General features: G+C 22.8%; 1 protein-coding gene and 1 non-coding gene across 2 annotated transcripts in view; one reads left to right on the forward strand and one right to left on the reverse strand.

Moving 5' to 3' along the window:
- Nucleotides 1-16,194, reverse strand: part of LOC117180190 (mitochondrial-processing peptidase subunit alpha-like) — a 40,983-nt gene extending 24,789 nt beyond the window's left edge. The window contains exons 1-5 of the mRNA XM_033372560.1: nt 16,041-16,194; nt 15,269-15,516; nt 7,648-7,727; nt 534-719; nt 358-450 (exon numbers count right to left, since the gene is read on the reverse strand). Coding sequence (XP_033228451.1) covers nt 358-450; nt 534-719; nt 7,648-7,727; nt 15,269-15,516; nt 16,041-16,090 — 657 coding nt within the window. The 5' untranslated portion in view covers nt 16,091-16,194. The remainder of the gene's footprint in view (nt 1-357; nt 451-533; nt 720-7,647; nt 7,728-15,268; nt 15,517-16,040) is intronic.
- Nucleotides 16,195-16,359: 165 nt separating this feature from the next.
- On the forward strand, nt 16,360-16,431 carry Trnad-guc. The gene has a single exon. It is a non-coding gene; the product is annotated as a tRNA-Asp (tRNA).
- Nucleotides 16,432-22,686: the final 6,255 nt, after the last annotated feature.

Consider the following 22,686-nt stretch of genomic DNA (forward strand, 5'->3'; position numbering starts at 1 on the left):
GGTTCAATTCAACCGAAATGTTGATTATTCTTGCCAAAAAGGATAAGTTTCCTACAAAAAAGTTGAATTCTGACATTAAAAATAAGAATTTTCAAAAAAAAAGTCAATTTACAAGTATGTAGTTGAATCTTTTACCAAAATATTTGAATTCTTATTAAAATGAAAATTAATTTACAACCAAACGGTTGCATTTTGAACCAAAAAATATTAAATTTATACCAAAGAATTTGAATTCTCACACCAAAAATAGGAATTTTAAACCAAAAATAATGACTTTTGATCAAAATTGTTAAATTTTGAACCAAACAATCAAAATTTTAGATCCAAGATGAATTCTTAATCAGAAAAATTACTCACGGCATGAATCATGTCCAGGAGAAGAGGTTCTTGTTCCGGTCGAGTCAGCAGAGAATCAGTTTCAAACTCAATAGTTTGACGAGCTAAATTCAACTAAAAAAAAATAGATTTTTGTTATAAATGAAAAAAATGTTTATGTAAAAAAAAACTTTCGGAAATAATAGTTTGTCACCAACCTCGTCCTCTGTAATTTGGGGCCTTAAAACGATATCAGCTAATACTTGCGTTACGGGACCTAAACCTTTACGTTCTGCTGAAGCTGCGTAAATAAACGTATCACGAGAAGCTTGACAATCAAAGATACCTTCGTGTTTTTCCATAGCGAGCAATATGTGATCTCTGCTTTCAAAGTTTTTCGTTGACTGCAAATTTTAGAGTTAAAATTAAGAAAAAAAAGATTAGTTAATAATTTCTTTATTTTAATTAAATATCCGAAATTTGTATGCTTTTCAAAATAGGGGAAATATGGTGATTTTTCGTGAAAATAGAGTCAAAATATATTACATTTTTAATCAAATGGTTGAGTTTTAAAGCAAAAAAGATTAATTTTCTATAAAAGGAGATAAATTTAAAACCCTAATAGAAAAATTTTCAATAAAAAAGTTAATTTTTAAACAAACAGTTGAATTTTTACTACCAAAGAGATGAATCTTCAGTCAAACAAAATACATTTTTTCTAAAGAAAAAAAAATTACAACAAGTGATTTAATTTCCGACCAAAAAAAAGAGGATTTTTAAACAAAATAAGTGAATTTTTAACAAAATAATCCAATTTCTAACAAAAATAGATTAATTTCAAAACAAAAATTATAATAGTAGACCGTTCAATTAAAAAGAATTAAGTTTTTACCAAAAAGGATGATTTTTCTACCAAGGATGAATTTTTAATCCAAAGGTGCGAATTTTTTATCCAAAAAGACGAACGTTCAAAAAAACATTTGAATTTTTAACAAATAGTTTAATTTTCAATAAAATACTCAAATTTACAATTAAAAATCATTAATTCTGCACTTTAAATATAATATCAGACTGTTTAAAAAAATAGAATTTTTCAACCAAAAAGACAACTTTTCGACCACAAGATGAATTTTCAATCCAAAAAAGGCTTTTTTGAATTTTTAACAAGATATTTGAATACTTGACAAAAATATTGTAATTGTCGGCTAACAAATTGCATTAAGAAAAAAGATTAAATTTTTACCAAAAGATACATTTTCAAACCAACAATATGAATTTCATACAAAATAGAGTTTCAACCAAAAAAGATTAATTTTTGATAAAGAGATGAATTAAAAATCCAAATAGATCATTTTTCAATAAACGAGTTAAATTATCAAGCTAAAAAGTCAAATTTTCAACGAAAGCAAATAAAAACTCTAAATAATTTTTGAATTTTCAACAAAAAAAGTTGAAGATTCTATAAAACTGTTGAATTTTCAAGTCAAAAATTCGACTTTTCTACAAAGCAGTTAAATTTTGAATCCCAAAATACGAATTTTTAACAAAAAAAGTTCATTTTTAACCAAACAATTAAATTTTAAATTTGCAACCAAAGAAAGACGAATTTTCTATAAAAATACTTGATTTTTCAACAAAAATGTCAATTTTTAATGAAATGTTGAAATTTGTTGAAACAAAAGAGATGAATCTTGAATAAAAAAAAATATTTTTTACAGAATAAAAAAAGAATTAAACTCATTGATGGAATTTCCAACAATAATGAAAAATCATTTGCAAACAAAATAGTTGAATTTTTCAAACAATAATTAAATTTTTAACCAAAAGAGACTAATTCTAAAAAAATAGAAGACTATTCAATTAAAAGGAATTAATTTTTTACCAAAAAGGATGATTTTATCCACCAAAGGTGATTTTTTAATCCAAAGGGTCGATTTTTTTTATTCAGAAAGATGAACGTTCAAAAAAACATTTGAATTAGTAACAAAAAAAATAGTTGAATTATCAAGCTAAAAATTCAAATTTTCAACGAAAGCAAATAAAAACTCTACATAATTGTTGAATTTTCAATAAAAAAGAGAATTAAAAAAAAAGTAAGATTCCATAAAACTGTTGAAATTTCATGCCAAAAAGACGATTTTTCTACAAAGCTGTTAAACTTTCAATCCCAAAATACGATTTTTTAACAAAAAAGTTTATTTTTAAACAACCAATTACATTTCCAACCGATGAAGACGAATTTCTTAGAATACAATTAAATTTTCACTAAAAAAAAAATATATGAATTTTTAACAAAAAACGTAATAGTTGATATTTCAACCAAAAAAAGCCGAATTTTCTATAAAAATAGTTGAATTTTTAACAAAAAAAGTCATTTTTTAATAAAATGTTGAAATTTTCAAGAACAGAGTTGAATCTTCAGTCAACAAAATATATTTTTTATAGAGTAAAAAAAATTAAACTTACTCATGGAATTTCCAACAACAATAAAAAATGATTTGTAAACAAAATAGTTGAATTTTCAGACAAATAATTAAATTTGTAACCAAGAGATTAATGCTAAAAAACAATAGACTATTCAATTAAAAAGAATTAACTATTTATCAAAAAGGATGATTTTTTCCACCAAAGATGAATTTTTAATCCAAAGGGTCGAATTTTTTTATCCAAAAAAGCGAACGTTCAAAAAAACATTTGAATTTTTAACAATCCGTTTAATTTTCAACAAAATAGTCAAATTTTCAATTAAAAGAGCTGTATTCTGTACTATAAATTTAGTATTAGACTTTTTAATTAAAGAGAATTATCATCTTTCGACCAAAAAAGACAACTTTTCTTTCACAAGACGAATTTTATTCAGAATAGTTGGAGTTTCAACCAAAAAAGATTAATTTTCGATAAAAAAAATGAATTAAAAATCTAAATAGATCATTTTGCAATAAAATTGTTGAATTATTAAGATATAAAATTAAATTTTCAACCAAAGCAAATAAAAACTTTAAATAATTGTTGAATTTTCAACAAAAAAAGTTTAAGATTCTATAAAACAGTTGAATTTTCAAGCCAAAAATACGATTTTTCTACAAAGCAGTTTAATTTTCAAAATTTCTACAAAAGAGATGAATCGTCAGTCAAAAAATATATTTTTTACAGAGTAAAAATAGAATTAAACTTAGTGATGGAATTTTCAACAAAAAAAAAAAAATATGATTATTAAACAAAATAGTTGAATTTTCAACAAAATAATTAAATTTGTAACCAAAAGAAATTAATTCTAAATAAATCGTAGACTGTTCAATTAAAAAGAATGAACTTTTTACCAAAAAGGATCATTTTTTCCACCAAAAATGAATTTTTAATCCAAAGAGTCGAATTTTTGTATCCAAAAGACCTTTTCGAATTTTTAACAAAATAATTCAATACTCGACAAAAACATATTAATTGTCAAGCTACAAAGTCAAATTTTCAAGGACATCAAATAAAAACTCTACACAATTGTTGAATTTTCAACCCAAAATGAGGAATTTTGAAAAAAGTTCAATTTTCAATCATATAGGATGACATTTTAAGAAAATTGTTCCATCCTCGAGAAAAACAGTTGCATTTATAAACAAAAAATATCACATTTTTACCTAGTGATAAATTTTCAAACCAAAAAGACTAGTTTTTTTTTAACAGTTGAACTTTTAAATAAATAGTTGAACTTCCTACTCAATAGTTACATTAAAAAAAAACGAATTTTCTACAAAAAAAAGAGTTACTAACCCAAAAATATGAATCAAAATACATGAATTTTTAGCAAAAATCATTGATTTATAACAAAAATCGTATAGTTAAATTTCAGTTTAAAAAATGCGATAACGATACTTTTTCAACCGAGAAGATTAATTTTCTACCCAGAAATAAATATATTTTAAATACATAAATTTTCAAGGAATTTTGAACAAATAAATGAATTTTTAACCAAAGCAAAAAATTGAATTTTGTAAAAAATAAAAAATAAATTAAGTGGTTAAATTTCAGAACAGAAAACAATTACTTTTGAACAAAATAGTTAAATTTTTAACGAAACAATGAAATTTTCCACAAAAAATATGAATTCTGAAGAAACAATTAAATTTTCAACAAAAAATTTGAATTCTGATCTATAAATATAGAATCAGATTTTTCAATTAAAGGGAATTAACTTTTCACCAAAAATACGAGTTTTCTACCAAAAGATGAATTTTTAATCCAACCTGAAATTTCTGCCAAAAGAGATATATATCGTTTCGCAATAAAAAATATAATAGTTGACATTTTAATCAAAATAGAATTTTAATTTAAATAAAAAATAGTTGAATTGAACCCAAAAAAATGAATTTTTAACAAAATGATTGCATTCTCGGCAAAAACAGATTAATTTCGAACTAAACAGTTTCATTTTTAAACGAAAAAGATTACATTTGTAATAAGAGATTAATTTTGAAAACAAAAAGTGGGGAAAAAAAACAGTTGAATTTCCCAGCAAATAGTTTTATTTTCTACTCAAAAAGAGGAATTTTCAACTTGCAATTATAAATTTTCAACAAAAAAAGTAACTTTTATTCAAATATTTGAAGTTTTAACCTAAAACAAATAAATTTTTATTCAAGCAATTGCAATTTTAAACAAAAAAGATGAAATTGTTATCAAGAGACAAATTTTCAAATAAAAAAAGGAAAAAAGTTGAATTTTCTACCAAGGAAGTTTTTTTTGACATCAAAGATAAGAAATTTAAACACGTTGTTAAATTTTCAATCAAAAAAGACGTATTTTCTATAAAATACTAGTATTTTCAGCCCGCGATTATGAATTAAAAAAAAATTTTGTTTATAACTAAAAATGTATTTCAATTTTTAACGTAAAAATACGAATTTTTATCAATACAATAAAATTTGTATATAAATAATAAAATTTATATTCAAGAAAAATGTAATAATTGATATTTTAACAATAAAATTTAATTTAAATAAAAAGACAGTTGAGTAAAACCAAAAAAGAAGAATCTCCAACAAAATATTTTTAACCATTTAGTTGTATTTTTACACAAAAAGACTGAAATTTTAACCAAACAGTAGAATTTTCGAACAAATACTTGATTCTTCTACCAAACTCTTGAAATTTTGAGCCAAAATAATAATTTTTTTATAAAACAGTTGAATTTTCAACCAAAAAAAAATAAATTTCTAACAAAAAATACGAATTTTATATCAAATATTTGATTTTTTTTAATTTTTGAAAAGGCAGATGAATTGTAAATAAAGAAGATTAATTCTCCACCAAAAATGTAATAATTGATGTAAAATCAAAACAAACAAAACGACAAAATTTGGTACAAAACAGCTGAATTTTCAATCAGAAAATATGAATTAGCAACAAAAAAGATAATTTTAAATAAAATTGTCAAATTTTCAACCAGAAACTAATCTTCAAACAGTAAAAAAAATGAATTTTGAACAAAGTTAAAAAAGCAAACCAAGTGGTTGAATTTACAACCGAAAAAAAAAACAACTTTTAAAAAAAATAGTTAAATTTTCAAAAAAAATAATTAAATTTTTAACTAAAAGAGATGAATTCTAAATAAAAAATGTAATAGTAGACATTTTAATTTAAAAAAATTAAATTTCTACCAATTTTTTTTTTTTTAATTTAGATAAAAAACAGCTGAATCAAAACAAAAAATACGATTCTCCAAGAAAATATTTGAATTCTCGAAAAAACATATTAATTTTCTATTAAACAGTTGAAATTTCAACCAAAAAGTTCATTTTTCAACCCCAAGAGGACATTTTCTACCCAAATTTAAAAAATATTTTTCATGGTCAATGAAATTTAAAAATCGAACTCAAAAGCCAAAAATTGTTCCTTTTGAAGTAATAAAAACTGTGCTACAAATTAAAGCAACTAAACAATTTTGAATTAAATTAAGTTAAACTGTCAAATTGCAAATATTAAACTTGTATAAATTATCGAGTTCAAAAATTCAAATTGAGTTCCAAAAATATAAATCCAAGTTATCATTTTCAGCAATTTTAAGCAGAAAAAAAAAATAAAATAAAAATTGAACAATTACAATTTTTTATCAACTGAACACTTTTTAAATTAAAAGTGAATATTTTTATTTTAAATAAAAAAAATGAATCGTGTTTTTCCTACTTTTTTTTTAAATTCTGCCAATTTAAAAAAAAATTCTTAAAATCTTCCACAATTCGTTTTTGATAATTTTGTCAATCTTTTTGAACATCTTAAAATTAATTTGTCAAAATAATCATTTTCAATTTTCCTAGGATATTTTTTTATTTTTCTCAAGTTTTTCACAATTCTTAAAAAGTTTCTAAATGGTCAGTAAATTTGTCGGTATACGAAGACACTTACTTTAAATTATTTCAAATTTTCAATTAATTATGCATATTTTCATAACTTCTAAATATCTCTTCCACTTACTCGAAAATTCAACAAATTTGAGTTAAAAATGAATTTTTTTAAAATAGAAAAATTAAAATTGTAACGTTCAAAGTTTAGTGTTTTTTTTTTAGTTTTAAATAGTTAATTTATAATTAATGACTTTAAATGTACAGTCAGTTATTTCTAAATATTAAGTAATTATTCTTTTTCTTAATTAAAACTTTTTAAATTGAATGGTTTAAGAATGGAATATTTTAGACTGAAATATTTGAAATTTAATAAAAGCTTTTAATTATGAACATATTATTTTGAAGTTATTTTAAAATTGAAAATAGTTTATAAAGTTTCAATCGAGCGTTTACATTTTTTGAACTAATAGGACTTTCAAACTGAACAATTTTCTTGTTTAATTTTGGAATATGCAAATTCTAAAATTGTGACTGATTCCGAATCGTCTTGTAAAATCAATTATTATTAACTTTTTAAATCTTTAGGTACAATTCAATTTAAAAAATAATGAAAGTAAGAGATTTTAAAATTACGCATTCTAAACATAATAATATCATTAACTTAAAAAGAAAAAATTTAACTAATTATTTAAAAACGGTTGAAATCAAAGTGGGACAGAATTCTTTTTCAAAACATTTTTTAAATTTCCGGTCAAAAAATAATTTCACTATCATTTTCTGGGTATTACCGGTCGAGTTCTCAAAAAAAAAATATAATAGTAGAATTTTCAATTGAAAATAATTATCTTTCAACGAAAAATGTTTCTTATTGGGTTATAGTAATATATTAAATCCATTCGCAGTTAAGTAAAAAAAAACAAACAAAAACAAAAACAAAAAAAACGAGAAAAAGAGGGGAAAAAAGTTTTCTAAAATCTAAATAATAAAGAATTCTCACATTAAATGCCAATTTCTCAAGGAAATGAGAGATGCCACTAGGATAAGCGACTTCATAACGAGGTCCAGAATTAATCAAAACTGTAAAAATATATTTTAAATTAACATCATAAACATAAAAAAGTATCAGAAAAAGTGGATAAAATTAAAGTTCTTAAATGCGCAAGCATTTATGTTGATCATATATTTTTGAGAATATTCTCAAAATTTAAGCGCAAATAGATAATTTACAGAGAATTTATGATAATTTAAAGCATTTATTGTTTAAAAAATATGTATTTCGTAATTAATTCACATATTTTTAGAAAAACATTCTAGAGTGATATAAACATGTATTTTTTTTAAATTACAGTATTGTAACAGACCAGATAATTCGTGAAAGTCTTGGAATATGTCAGGGAAAACTTGATAGGGAATTTTCAATAAATTAAAGTTGAAGTTAATTTTATTATTATTCTTAAAAATCGAAAATATTTGGTTAAAAATTAATCTCTTTTTTTTTGAGGATTTAAACCATTAATTATTTTTTTGTTGCGTTAAACTATTTTGGATATAAGGTAAAAATCCTTTTTGGTTGAAATATCAAATAACACATTTTTAGTTGAGAATTCATTTTTTTTCTAACTAATCAGTTTGGATTGGAACTACTTTGTTAAAAATTGATTTATTTGGTTCATGATTGATAATTTCAGTTGAAAAACTTTTTTTTTGTATTAGAAATTTAATTATTTAGTTCAAAATTATGTTTTCTAATTGAAAATTAATTTATTTGACTGAAAATTTAACTCTTACATGTTTGGTTCAAAATTGATCTTCTTAAGGTGAAAATTCAAATATATTTGGTTTAAAATTCCTGTATTTTATTAATTCAAAATTCCTTTAAAAATTAAAATATTTGGTAGAAAATTAATGCAATCTGTTAAAAATTTAATTATTTTGGTATTAATTTATTCTACTTTTAGTTAAAAATTATCTGTTTCAGGTGAAAATTTAACTATTTGTTGAAAATTCTCTTTTTTTGTTGAATTAAACTATTTTTGGTACAAAATTAAAATCCTTTTTGGTTGAAATATCAAAAATGAGTTTTTCGTTAAAAATTTATCTTCTTTAGTCGAAAATTCAACTACTTTGTTCAAAATTAATTTATTTGGTTGATGATTGATAATTTTAGCTGAAAAACCTTTTTTTTTTCAAAATTTAATTTTGTCAAAAATTATGTTTTTGAGTGGAAAACTGTTTGAACTGAAAATTTAACTTAAACATTTCTGGTTCCAAATTTATCTTCCTTAGTTGAAAATTCAAATATTTGGTTGAAAATTCCTGCACTTTGTTAAAAATTCATATATTTTTGTGGAAAATTCATCTTATTCTTTGAAAATTCATCTTTTTGGCGGAAATTTTTTTTTCTCATTTAGAATTAATTTTTTAATCTGAAAATTTACTTTTTTTTAGCGAAATTTAATCTTCTTGGTTGAAAATTATACTATTTCGTGATAAATTATTTAGTTTCATTTAATTGAAAATTAAAATTTGTCGACTGAAAATTTAACTATTGTATTTTTTTGTTGTTGAAAATTTATATGTTTTAGGTGAAAATTCAAATATTTGTTGAAAATTCGCCTTTTTGATATAGTACCATAGTACTCTCATTTGTTGGAATTTTATCTGTTTCATTAAAAATTAATTTCTTTGGTAGAAAAATTAACCGCTTTGTTGAAAATTCGTTTTTTTTTGTTTGAAATTTATTTTACTAACGGAAAATTTAACTATTTTATTTTTTATCAAATTTATCCTCGTAGATCAAAATTCGTATATTTGGATGACAGACACATTTTTTTAGTTGAAGTTTCATCATTTTAGTTTAAAATTCACATTAAATATTCCATTTTTTGTTGAAAATTTACCTTTTTTGATAGAAATATAATCTTTCTCTTTAAAAAATTATCTGTTTTGTAGACAATTTACCATTTATAATTTTTTTATGAATTAATTTCTTTGGTTGAAAAAAAAAAACTATTTAATTGTAAATTCTTCTTTTTTGTTTATAAAAAATTCTTCTTTTGGGTTGAAAATTCCACTATTTGGTCAAAAATTCAAACTTTTGGTTAAAAATTCCTGTACTTTGTTCAAAATTCATCTTTTTTGGTATAAAATTAATTTTATTGGTTATAAATTCATCTTTTTGGTGGAAAATTAGTTTTTTCTTATTTAGAATTAATTTTTCAAACTGAAAATGCAGCTGTTACATTTTATGTCGAAAATTTATTTATTTATTTTTTGATAGAAATTTAATTTTGTTGATTGAAAATGATACTATTTCATTGAAAATTTACTTTCATTATATCGATAGAAAATCTAACCATTTCGTTGAAAATTCATATATTGATTAAAATTTTTAATTGTTGTGATTTAACTATTCAATTTTTGTTAGAAAGCCATCTATTTTTTTTTTGCTAAAAATTACATTTTTTATTTGAAAATTCATGTATTTTGTTAAAAATTTATATTATTGGGTTGATAACTCATTTTTTTTTGTATAAAATTTGTTTTGAGAAGTAAAATTAACATTTTGGGTGAAAATTTTAAAATACAAAATTTGTTTTAGTTTACAATGTAATTTTCTAACTGAAAATTGAACTATTCTATATTTGGTTTGTAAATTTATCTTTCTTCGTTGAAAATTTATATATTTCATTGAAATACAAAATTCACTGCTTTAACTACAAATTTAATTCTTTTATTTTTGGTTTAAAATCTTTTTTATAAAAAAATAATGAATTTTTTTTCTTGAACATTTCTTTTGCTGACAAATGAACTATTCTAGAATATATTAATTACAAAAAAATTTACAAACAAAAAAGTATAGTTCAATTTTCACTTAGAGAAGTAAATTTTAAAAAAAGTTTTCAGTAAAATTAATTAATTTTCAACTAAAAAATAAAATTTTTAGTTAAAAATGGAATAGTTGCATCTTCAGTCAAAAAAATTAATTTTTAACTAAAAAGAAACGCATTTTCAACCAAAGAAATTAATTTTTAATCACTGTGACGAATTTTCAATCAAAAATATGAATTTTTGACAAAATAGTAGAATTTTCAACCCAGAAGATGAATTTTTTATTATAAAAAAAAAACGAATTTTTATCTAAATATATATTTTTTCAATCAAAGAAATGAATTCTTAATCAAAAAGATAAAGTTTCAACAAATGAGAGTATTCTTGTCAAAAAAATACGAATTTTTAACAAACAGTTAAATTTTCACATAAAACAGATAAATTTTCAACTAAAAATAGAATAGTTAAATTTTCAGTTAAATTTCAGTTAAATTTTCAACTAGATAGGGTTTTTTTTTCAACCAAAGAAATGAATTCATAAAAAAAATAGAACTGTTAAATTTTCTACCAAACAGATCATTTTTTAACGAAAAACATGAAATTTTTATCAAAAAAAGGTAAATTCTCAACAAAAAATGGAATAGTTTAAGTGAATTTTCAAGTAAAAAAATGTAACTTTTATCCAAATACACAAATATTCACCTAAAAATCTAAATTTGCTAAAAGAATAAAATAGTTAAATTTTCAGTTAGTAAAAATAAATTTTCAACGAAAAAAGAAACAAATATTCAGCAAAGTACTTAAATTTGTAACGAAAGAAATTAATTTTAACCAAAAAGATTCAATTTTAAGAAATAGTTAAATTTTCATCTGAAACAAATCAATTTTCAACTAAAAATAGAATATTTAAATTTTCACATAAAACAATCAATTTTCAAACAAAAAACTAAATTCTCAACAAAATAATTTAATTTTAAACACAAAAGGTGAATTTTCTATAAAAAGAAGATACAGTTTCAACCAAATATATAAATTTTCAACTAAGAGAGACAACTTTAAAAACAAAAATAGGATATTTCAATTTGCAGTTAGAGAAATAAATTTAAAAAAATGAGTTTTTAGCAAATTTAATTAATTTTCAACTAAAAAGAAACTAATTTTTATCAAAAAAATTAATTTTAATCACTATGATGAATTTTCAACACAAGATATTAATTTTTGACCAAATAGTGGAACTTTAACCTAACATATGAATTTTCTATTAAAAAAAGACACGAATTTTCAAAAAAAATATTTAAATTTGTAAACGGACATTAATTTTTGACCAAAAAGATGAAATTTTCAACTAAAAATATAATAGTTAAATTTTCAATAAAATTAAAGTAAATTTTCTACAAAATAGTATTATTCTCAACCAAGAAGATTAAATATAAATTTTCAGTTAAAAACATTATTTCTAAATAAAAAAAAAACTATTTTTCAACCAAAAATATTAATTTTTTAGCAAAATATATGCATTTTTAACAAAGTAGATTTAAACATTTGAATCTTTAAAGGAATTTTCAATCAAAAAGAAGAATTACTCACTAGCAGATTAACTATTCCTTGAATAAATTCAAATTTTGAATAAAATACAGGAATTTTAAACCAAATATTTGCATTTTCACCTTAAGAAGATAAATTTCTAACGAAAACTGATATTTGATATTTCAACCAAAAAGGATTTTAATTTTATACCAAAAATAGTTTAATTAAAAAAAAAGGATTGTCAATAAAAGTTAAATTTTCACCTGAAACAGATAAATTTTCAACTTTTTTTTATAGAAATGTAATATTTGTCGTTAAAAATGTTCTGTTCGGTAGAAAATTGAATTCATTTCTTTGGTGGAAAATGCTTTTCGTGTTAATTATAAATTAATTTTTTTAATGAAGATGCAACTATTCCATTTTTGCTTAAAAAGTTCATTTTTTAGTTGAAAATTAATCAAATTTACTCAAACCTATTTTATTTGTAAATTTCTTTTTTTTGGTTCAAAATTGATATTTTTTAGAATAGTTAAATTGTAAGCAAAAGAAATGTTTATGAAAAAAAACTTCAACATTTTTGGTATAAAAATGATTTTTAACCAAAAATAGAAGAATTACATTTTTATTTAAAACAATGCATTTTGTACGCAAAAATATAAAATATATAAATTTTCAACGAAGAATGTTAAATTTATAAACCAAATTTAGAATAGTTCAATTTTCCGTTAGAAAAGTACATTTTTAACTAAAAAAAACCGAGTTTTCAGAAAACGTAATCAATTTTCAACAAAAGTCAAAATTAAATTTTTTTTTAAATTTTGAACCAAAAATATGAATTTTAAAATTTTTACCCAAAATGTTAATTTGACTACTCAAAACGGATATTGTACAAAAAAAAGATATTAGCCCAAAAATATACATTTTTAACAAAATACATGAATTGGCAACTAAAAAATGCAATCCCCAGCAAAAAAAAGATTTGACTTCTAACAAAAATTGAATAGTTAAATTACAGTTTAAAAAAATCTATAAAAACGAATTTTCAGCAAAATAGTTCAATTTTGAACCAAAAAAAATGAATTGTCAACCAAAAAAAGATATTTCCAACTTAGAAGATTAATGTTCTACTAAAAAATGTATTTTTCAAAAATACTTGAATTTTCAAAAAATAGTTGAATTTTCGACCAATAAAATTAATTTTCAACTTAGAAGATTATTTTTTATCAAAATTGGAAGTTATATTTTCATAAAAAAAATTTTTTAACCGAAATATCGCATTTTCAACCAAATAATTCACTTTTAAACAAAACAAATGAGTTTTGGACCAAAAAGATTAATTTTTTACCAAGATTAATTATTAATAATAAAGATGAATTTTCAACTAAATGGTTCAATTTTTTTCATAATTTTCTATCGATATAATGAAAGTAAATTTTCAATGATATAGTATAATTTTCAATTGAGAAGATTAAATTTCTATAAAATAATTAATTTTCGACAAAAAATGTAACAGCTACATTTTCAGTTTGAAAAATTAATTCTAAATAAGAAAAAAACTAATTTTCCACCAAAAAGATGAATTTTCTACCAAAAAATAAATAAATTCACAAAAAAAATAAAAGTTAAATTTTCTAAAAAACAGATATTTTTCAAAGAAAAAGCTTACATTTCTATCAAAAAGGGTAAATTTTCAACAAAAAATTGAATAGTTAAAGTGAATTTTTAACTAAAATAAAAAAAATTTCAACTAAAAAAATTTATCTGTCATCCAAATATACGAATTATTTATCTACAAGGATAAATTTGATCAAAAAATAAAATAGTTAAATTTTCAGTTAGTGAAATAAATTTAAAAAAAAAGAATTTTTAACGAAAAGGTTAATTTTTCTACCAAAGAAATTAATTTTTAATGAAAATATTATACCAAAAAGACGAATTTTCAACAAATAGTTGAATTTTCAAATAAAACATATAAATTTTCCGAAAAAATACAATAGTTAAATTTTCAGTCAAAAAAATTTAATTTTCCATAAAATGAAAGTTAATAATTTTTAGCGAAATAGTATAATTTTCAACCAAGAAGATTAAATTTCGCTAAAAAAACGTAAATTTTCAGATTAAAAAATTAATTCTAAATAAGAAAAAACTAATTTTCCACCAAAAAGATGAATTTTCAAAGAATAAGAAAAAATTTTCTACAAAACTAAATGAATTTTTAACAAAGTACAAAAATTTTCAACCAAATATTAGAATTTTCAACTAAGGAAGATAAATTTCGAACCAAAAATGTACGAGTTAAATTTTCAGTCAAAACAATTTTTCACTCAAAAACATCATTTTCAACAAAATAATTAAATTTTGAAAAAAAAAGTTTTTCAACTAAAATGATCAATCATCAACCAAATAAATCAATTTTGAATTAAACAGTTGAATTTTCAACTAAAGAAAATAAATGTTTAACGAAAAACTGATATTTGATATTTCAACCAAATAGAATATTTAATTTTTCAGTAAAAAAAAATAATTTTCAATCAAATTAATGTAAATTTTCAACCGAGAAGGTCAAATTTCTATCGAAAAAGATAAATTTTTTATAAAAAATCGAACAGTTACGTTTTCAGTTAAAAAAACTAATTTTAAACAAAAAAAAAATCAAATTCCTACCGAAATAGATGAATTTTTAACAAAGTACATTAATTTTCTACCTAATATTTCAATTTTTAAAGGCATTTTGAATCAATAAAATAGAGGTATTTTAAACCAAATATTTGAATTCACCTTAAGATAAATTTCAAACGAAACATGTAAGTTGAATTTTCAGTTGAAAAAAAAAAATTAATTTTGAACTAGAAAACACAATTTTCAACTAAATAAGTAAGCATTGAATACAATAAAAAGTTTTTTTTAAACACTAAAATGATAAATCATCAAACAAATAAATTAATTTTTTACAAAGTAGTTCCACTTAAAACTTAGTAGTAAATATTTAAATAAAAAAAGATAAATTCTCAACAAAAAATAAGTTCTTTGATACTTCAGCCGAAAAAGATAAATTTTCAACAAAACTGTTTGAATCCTCAACCAAAAAAGAGAAAATTTTGAAGCAAATAGTTGCGATTTTTAAGAATAATACTTAAATTCGTCAAAATATGTGTAGTAATTATGATATATATTTGTTTCAAAAATAAATATAAATTCTTGGGGATTTAAGAACTCTAAAAATAAGTTTATTTTTAAATTTTTTATAATGAATTATTTACCACCAACGGTGCAAAATTGCCCAAAGTAATCTTCGGTGGCGATTTTCAGTCCATTGGAAAGTGTCGTGATTTTAGTCTCTTGGTCCTCCTTTTTAGCAGTAGAATAAATTGGAGTTGGTAAATTTGGCAAGGGCTTTGATAAAGGGGGAAATGGCGTTACAGTTGAATTAATTGGCCGGTCAGGTGTTTTCGATTGCGATGCAAATCCACATTTTTGCCAGATGTTTAGGCATTTCGATTGCGTGCAACTGAAAAAAAGAATCGTGTGATTCCCGAAAATTAAGAGACCTATTTCCTCAAAACAAATTCTGACTGAAAATATTTTTTAATATACTTTTTAAAATGAATTTACAAGAGGGGCATCAACTTAAATTCTGGAATCCTGAAAACTTAATCTACAAAATACGATTTTGTCTAAAAACACATAGATTTCATAATGTTAATTTAACCACTTCTAAATGCCAATATTATTAAAGATTAAATGAATATATAAAGTTTAAAAATCACAAAAAGTGGACAAAAATGTTCCTTTAAATCCCCGTGACAAAAATTTACTTGACATGTGCTGATTTTGTAATACTTATTTCCGTACCAAATTTCATGCATTCTTAGTGAGAATAATTTAGAATCTTCCTTTAGAATTAATATTAATCTATATATATATATACTAATAATAATAATATAGAAATTGCTGCAGAAACTTAAATTAGATGTGAAATAGAGGTTAGGTCTAAACAAAAGTAGAAAAGCGTTTTAAAAATATCATAAATACCTGGATTTAGTCGCCAAACTCAACGGGACCTGAGCACTCCTCCCCAACATATTATTTTCGGTGTATTTTCCTGTCTGTATGTATCAACGATTTCATTTAAATAAATTTTTTGATGATGAAAACGAATACAGAAAACAGCAGAACACTTTATTTTAATCGGGACGAAGAAAAATATAGAAGCACGCATGCGCAAATCTCGATTGGTTTGACGAATAGCGAGTGGTTATTTGAATAGGGTATAGAATACGAGCCTGTGATTCGTTGAATTTCGCGCTCTACAATCATGATTCTTATACAACTTGTGAATTCTACTCTTCCATCTTCGGTAGTATAGTGGTCAGTATCCCCGCCTGTCACGCGGGAGACCGGGGTTCGATTCCCCGCCGGAGAGATTTTTTTATATTTTTTGAATTATTTTTAAATAATTAGGAAAATTTTTTTATATATAAAAGAGGTATTGTATTCGAGGGCTTTTTTATTACTCAATTTATTCAATTTAAATTTGATTTAACAAGTAATTTGTATTCTTTCTGAGAAATTAAATATCTAATAGCATATTCCTCTGGAAGTTAAATTAGTTTTTCTCTAAGTGTTAAATTTGGTTGATTATTTGTTAACTGGAAAGATAAAAAGAAGTAAATGTGTTTTATTTAGCCGATCCTACGATTTTTTCGCCCGTGGGCGAACAATTTTTTTCTGAATAAATTGGCCTCAGATACTCCTTGCAAAAATATTCAGCTGGCTACAACATTAAAAAATTTTATCTATAATTATATACATTAAAAAGTTGATGAGTTAAAGTGCTACTTTAAAATTAAAAATACTTAAGACTTTCTTTTGCAATTTTTTGTTCAGGATAAGCCTTAAAACAATTTTCAATTACAATTTATTTTCATTTCAAAGTGATTTTTAATTTTATAAACAAATTTAATAAACAAATGCAGATCTTAGATGTTTATGATTTTTGTATACCTAATGAGAATTTTAATTGTTTAAACAAAGATTAACCATTTTTTTCATCAATTTTTCACCGACAGATTTCGTTTTTCCAAAGGGATCAGTTTCAAATTACTTGGGAAAGTTCTTGGCTCATATACCATACATTATCAAACAACAATATTTCTATTTTATAATAATTTTTTAAATTTTCCGTTAAATTTGTTAGACGATTTAATCAGACGATAATATCTGTTACTTATTTAAAAATGATGTACATATTTAAATAAATGTTATAAAAAAATACAAACAAGCTAAAACCACCATTGACAGTAAGCTTTAAATTGTTTAACAAACCAATGGCACGCTCTTCAAAGATAAGAAAATCGCGGATGTTGTAATAAAATTTTGTATGAGAAAATGGTGGTTCATTATGATAAAAAAAAACGTAAAAAAGGTATACAGATAAGTTATTTAAAGTTACTTCCGCTGCAACAACAAAACCTGATAAAATTGCTTATAAAATGAAAAATTATTGTTCTTTGATCATTTACCAAAAGGGAAGGGTTTAGCTAAGTAAATTAAAATTGATTACACTGAAAAAACGAAAACTGTGGGTCAAAAATTGACGAAAATTGAATTTGTTCATCAAATTTATTTAAACAAATAACAATTTCTATCAGCTGAAATAGTTGAATTTTTGAAAACAAACATTAATGTTTAATAAAAGGGATAAATTGACAATCAAAATTCAAACAATTAAATTTTAATTTAAAAAAATTAATTTTTGAAATAGTTACACTTTCAAACAAAGTAATAAATTTTCACCTAAAATGATGAATTTTTAATTAGAGTAATTGAATTTTTGACCAAAAAGATGAATTTTCAACCAAGAAGATTAATTTCTAACAAAAAATATGAATTTTCAACTAAAAAGTATCATTTTTCCACCAAAAAGTGGATACTTAAATGAAAGTTATAAATCCCCAGTTGAAAATTAAAATAATTTTCAGCCAAAAAAGAAAAAAAATGTCAACAAAATACTTAAATTTTCAACAAAAGAGTTTAACTTCAACCAAGTAATTTTATTTCCAACTTAAAATATAAATTTTACACTAAAATAATAAATATTTAACTGTGAAAAGATAATATTCTACAAAGAATCGATTTTATAAACAAATCTGTGGGTTTTTGAATTCTCAATTGAAAGAGACAAATTTTCATCCAAATTGTTGAATTTTTTACAAAAGAAAAGATGACTGTTTAATCAAAAGTGGACATTAAAATGTTCAGTTAAAGGTATTCATTTTTACTCAAAAGTTTATAATTATATTTTCAAACAACTAGCTTAATTTTTAAATAAATGAATGAATAAATAAAAATTAAATAATAAATGATCATTTAATTAGATTAAAATTAGATAATCTAAAAAATCTGTGACTGTAAATAAAGTAGAAATCACTTTTCTGATTCGACCAAGATCATTTAAGTAATGAAAACTTGAATTTAACCGCGATCAGAAGTTTTTTCAAGCAGTTTTTTCCCGGTTGCATTTTTCGCGGTCAAGTCGTCACACTCTTAATATGAAAATAAATTTTTAACGTTGTAACCTGTTAGTCAGAATTCTTAAGGAGTTTCTTTATTGATTTTATGGCATTTACGCGAATATTAGTAGTTCCAACAAAATGGGATCTTTTATTTAAACAAAAATTTCGAGTGCGTTCTTAAACAAAAATTGAATAGCACAAAAAATCAAAAATCGGCGCTCCCGAATCTCTTTGGAATGAAGTTGAATTAAATTTTTTCAGATACCTAAATCTATCAAAAATTTTAACTTCTAGGCTAATTCATCTAGAACAAAACTATTTTTGCTCCACTGTTCGATTTGGACCCTTTTCAAATATTCGCTCGTCTTTCAAGTTTGTAGTGAGCGAACAACCAATCACGGTCAACTTTTCAAACTTTGCGCATGTGCGAAAAGTTCCCGCTCCAGAAGTGTAAAATCAGTACATAGTTCAAGAAAGCCTAGAAAGATCCAAGTCATCCAAGCATGAATGACGTGTGAAAATGGAGGTTATGCTCCTCAAACGTTTCGTTTATGACAGTGTCTTCCGAAAAATATCTTTGTTTAAAATGAGTGTCGTAAAAATTAGTTCCAAGATCAAAAATAAAGGGATGAAGAAAAGGACTTTTCATAAAACGAGAAAGGAATTGCGAAAAGAGAAACGCGTACCGAAAAAACAGAATCGAAAACTGTTTCATGAGAAGAAAAACTCGAAGCTGCAAGAATCCGGCAGATTTGTTTTAAATCCAAAAGGAGGGAATCAAAATGTGAAGAAAGGAAGTGAATCTGAAAAGAAGAAAAATTTTCAAGATAAATTGTGAAAGAAATTAGAAAATGAAAAGAGGAAAGAGTAGAGATTGGAGAAGGAAATGGCGAGAAAAAGGAGGCAGTTGAAAGAAGGTGATATGAAAGAAGATCGAAGTATTAAAAATTTGGAGAAGCAATGAAAGCTGAAAGACGGTAAATGAATATTTATTATATTAATATTTCTGGTAGGAATTCATCTCGTTTGGAAGAAATTTCAGTATTTGTTGAAATTGTAATTATTTTATTGAAAGTACTACTACTTTGTAAAACGTCATTTTCTTTTGGTTAGAAATTTAGCCCCTTGTTTCCAAGTTGATATACTTCGTTAAAAATTCTTTTTTTTTTTAATTCATATTTTTAGTTGAAAATTCATATTTTTAAGTGATAATGTTGTAAATGAATTTAGATTATAAACTAAAAAGTTAAAGCATTCCATTTTTGGTTAAAAAATGATCTTTTATATTTGAAAATTCATGCATTTTGTCAAAAATTCTTATTTTTTGGTAGAAAATTAATCTTCTTGGTTGAAAAATTATCCTTTATTATTAAAAATGCTAATAGTAAAACTAATCTGATTTAGTTGAAGATTCAATATTTTGGTAGAAAATTAAACTATTCGGTTGAAAAACTTATATTTTTGGGATCAAAATTCAACCGTTTTTAGTTGAAAACTTTTTTGAATAAATAATTAACTATCCAATTTGAAAATTGAACTCTTTTGCTAAAAATCCGTTTTTTTTTCTTTGGCAAGAATTAAATTTTTAACAGAAAATTTAACTATTCTATTTTTAGTTGAAAATTGGTATTTTTTATTTCGAAATTAAAATATTTGTTTGAAAATGTATGTAATTTGAGAAAAATTCGTCTTTTTGTATAAAACTAATCTCTATGGTTGGAAATTCATTATTTTGGTATAAAGTTTGGTTGAAAATTAATTTCTTCAATTAACAATTTAACTGTTGCATTTTTATTTGAAACTGATCTTTTCTAGATCAGAATTAAACGATTTGGATAAATAATTGTATTTTTTAATTGAAAATTTAACTATTTATTTGAATATACAAGTATTTTGTTAAAAAATCGATTTTTTTTTGTAGAAAATTATCTTTTTCTTTGCAAGTTAATCTTCTTGTGTAAAAAACCTTCTCCTCGGTTAAAAAATTAAAAAATTGAAACTCAACTTCTTTTGTTAAAAATTAATCTCAGTGGTTGGAGGTTTGTTGAAAACTTGTTTTTTTATGTAAAGGATTTTTTTGTCGAAAATTTAAATATTTTGTTGAAATTTTTGTTCTTTTTTTGTTGAAAATTATTTTACTTTCAAACTGATATTATAAAAATTATTCAAATTGAATATTCCATAATTTTAGTTGAAACTCATCTTATTGCTCGAGTATTTATTTTTTGACTAAAAATTCGATTATTTAGTTTTTCGATAAAAAATGATCTTTTCTGGTTAAAAAATCATATTTTTTGGTAGGAATTAATCTTCTTGATTGAAAATTCATCTTTTTGGCAAAAAATTCAATTATTCTTATCAAGTTTCATAATTTTAGTTGAAAATTCATCTTTCTGGTTTAAAATTCTATAATTTCAGTTAAAGATTTATAATTGCACTTTAAATTTCATCACTTTGTTTAAAAAATGTAATTTTTTTTAAAGCTATTTTTTTGTAGAAAGTAATTTTTTGAAATAAAAATTTAATTTATTCCAATTAAACATTCCACTGTTTGAGTTCAAAACTCATCTGTTTGATTAAACATGAATTTTTGTAACCTAAAATTTAATTATTTAAGTTTTGGATGACAAATTATCTTTTTTTAGTCACAATTAATTGTAGTTTTGTCGAAGATTGAACTATTTCAGTTGAAGATTCATAATTCAGTTGAAAATTCAGAAGTTAGGTTGAAAATTGAACTATTTTCTTAAAAAAACGGTATTGTTGACTGAAAATTAATTTTTTAAACTAAAAATTGAACTATTTAATTTTTTTGTTTAGAAATTGATATTTTTTAATGCATAATTTAAATATTTTATACATGATTTTCTCAGATCGATTATTTTTACATTTATTGGGAATGGTGGTCTTCCACTTCGCCGCATGGTGCCGAAACATGGAACTAGAAAGAGTAGATATAATTTTAAACATGTATTTTCATTTTTGCATAAAAGTATTTTTACGATTGTGTTGTAAAGTATGAAACAATGATTGAATACAAAAAACAAATATTCATCAAAAACAAAGTTTTAGATAGAACTCCATCTTATACAGTGAAAAAACACTTTTTTGTGAAATAGGGTTTTAAACAAAAAATATAATTATTTCATGTGAATTTTAATGCATTGTAAGTTTAAATAAACTTTAAATAATGTATGTAGCCATACATTTTATTCATTTATGTCAGGAATACGAATAATAGACGACTGGAATTTAAATACGAATTCTAACCTAACTTTTAGATCAGATTTGTAAATAGTAAATATTTCATGTATAATTTAATAAAAATTTATTTTGAGTTCATTTTTGCTTCAAAATAAGTCCATTTAAGTTTATAATCTTAAAAATCACAATAGAGAGAACGATAATTGTCTTTTTTTAGAAAAATATTTCTGTCAAAAAGTGTGAGTTTTCACTGTATAATATGTAAGTTCCATTTAAAACACTTTGTTTCCGATACTTATTTTTATTATCCAATAAATACGTTAAACTCAAAAAAAAAATGGTTAAAACACTTTTATGGACAAATTAAAAAGCATCTTTAAAATCGTGCCTATTCTTCCTAGTTAGAATTTTTTCCACCAGGTGACGTATCGCAGTTTAACCATGTGTGATGTGTGACAGAATGCAAAAGTTGGGAACTAAATTCTATCGCGCATAACCAAGATGACGGATTAGCGGGAGAATTAAAATTAGTTCACGAATATACGTGATGTTACTAAAGTGGAATGAAGTTATATAAATGTTACAAGATGGCAGTATATGTCAAAACAATACCTCTCTCTGCCCTAGGGTTAAAATAATAATTATACTTAGAATAAACGCAGCGTTAGGTCATCGCTATTTTAGTACCTAATATGAGTCATAGTTAAGTATCTTTATGATATTAAGGTGCAATAAGACAAATGTAAAACGCAATAGCTAAGGACTGTGGACTTACGAATGTTTATATTTCAATCTTATAATGAGTCACATTATGACTCATTTCCTGTAGGCGGAGTAAAATGACCTACTTTACTATGGGATAAACGATCGGAAAATTCCATGACGTCAGCATTTCCATTGGTTTTAACCAAAAAGAGAGGGAATCCCCACCCAAAACGAAGGTAATAAGTTCGCTTGCA

Source organism: Belonocnema kinseyi, chromosome 9 (assembly GCF_010883055.1).
Source record: "Belonocnema kinseyi isolate 2016_QV_RU_SX_M_011 chromosome 9, B_treatae_v1, whole genome shotgun sequence".
Lineage (NCBI taxonomy): Eukaryota > Metazoa > Arthropoda > Insecta > Hymenoptera > Cynipidae > Belonocnema > Belonocnema kinseyi.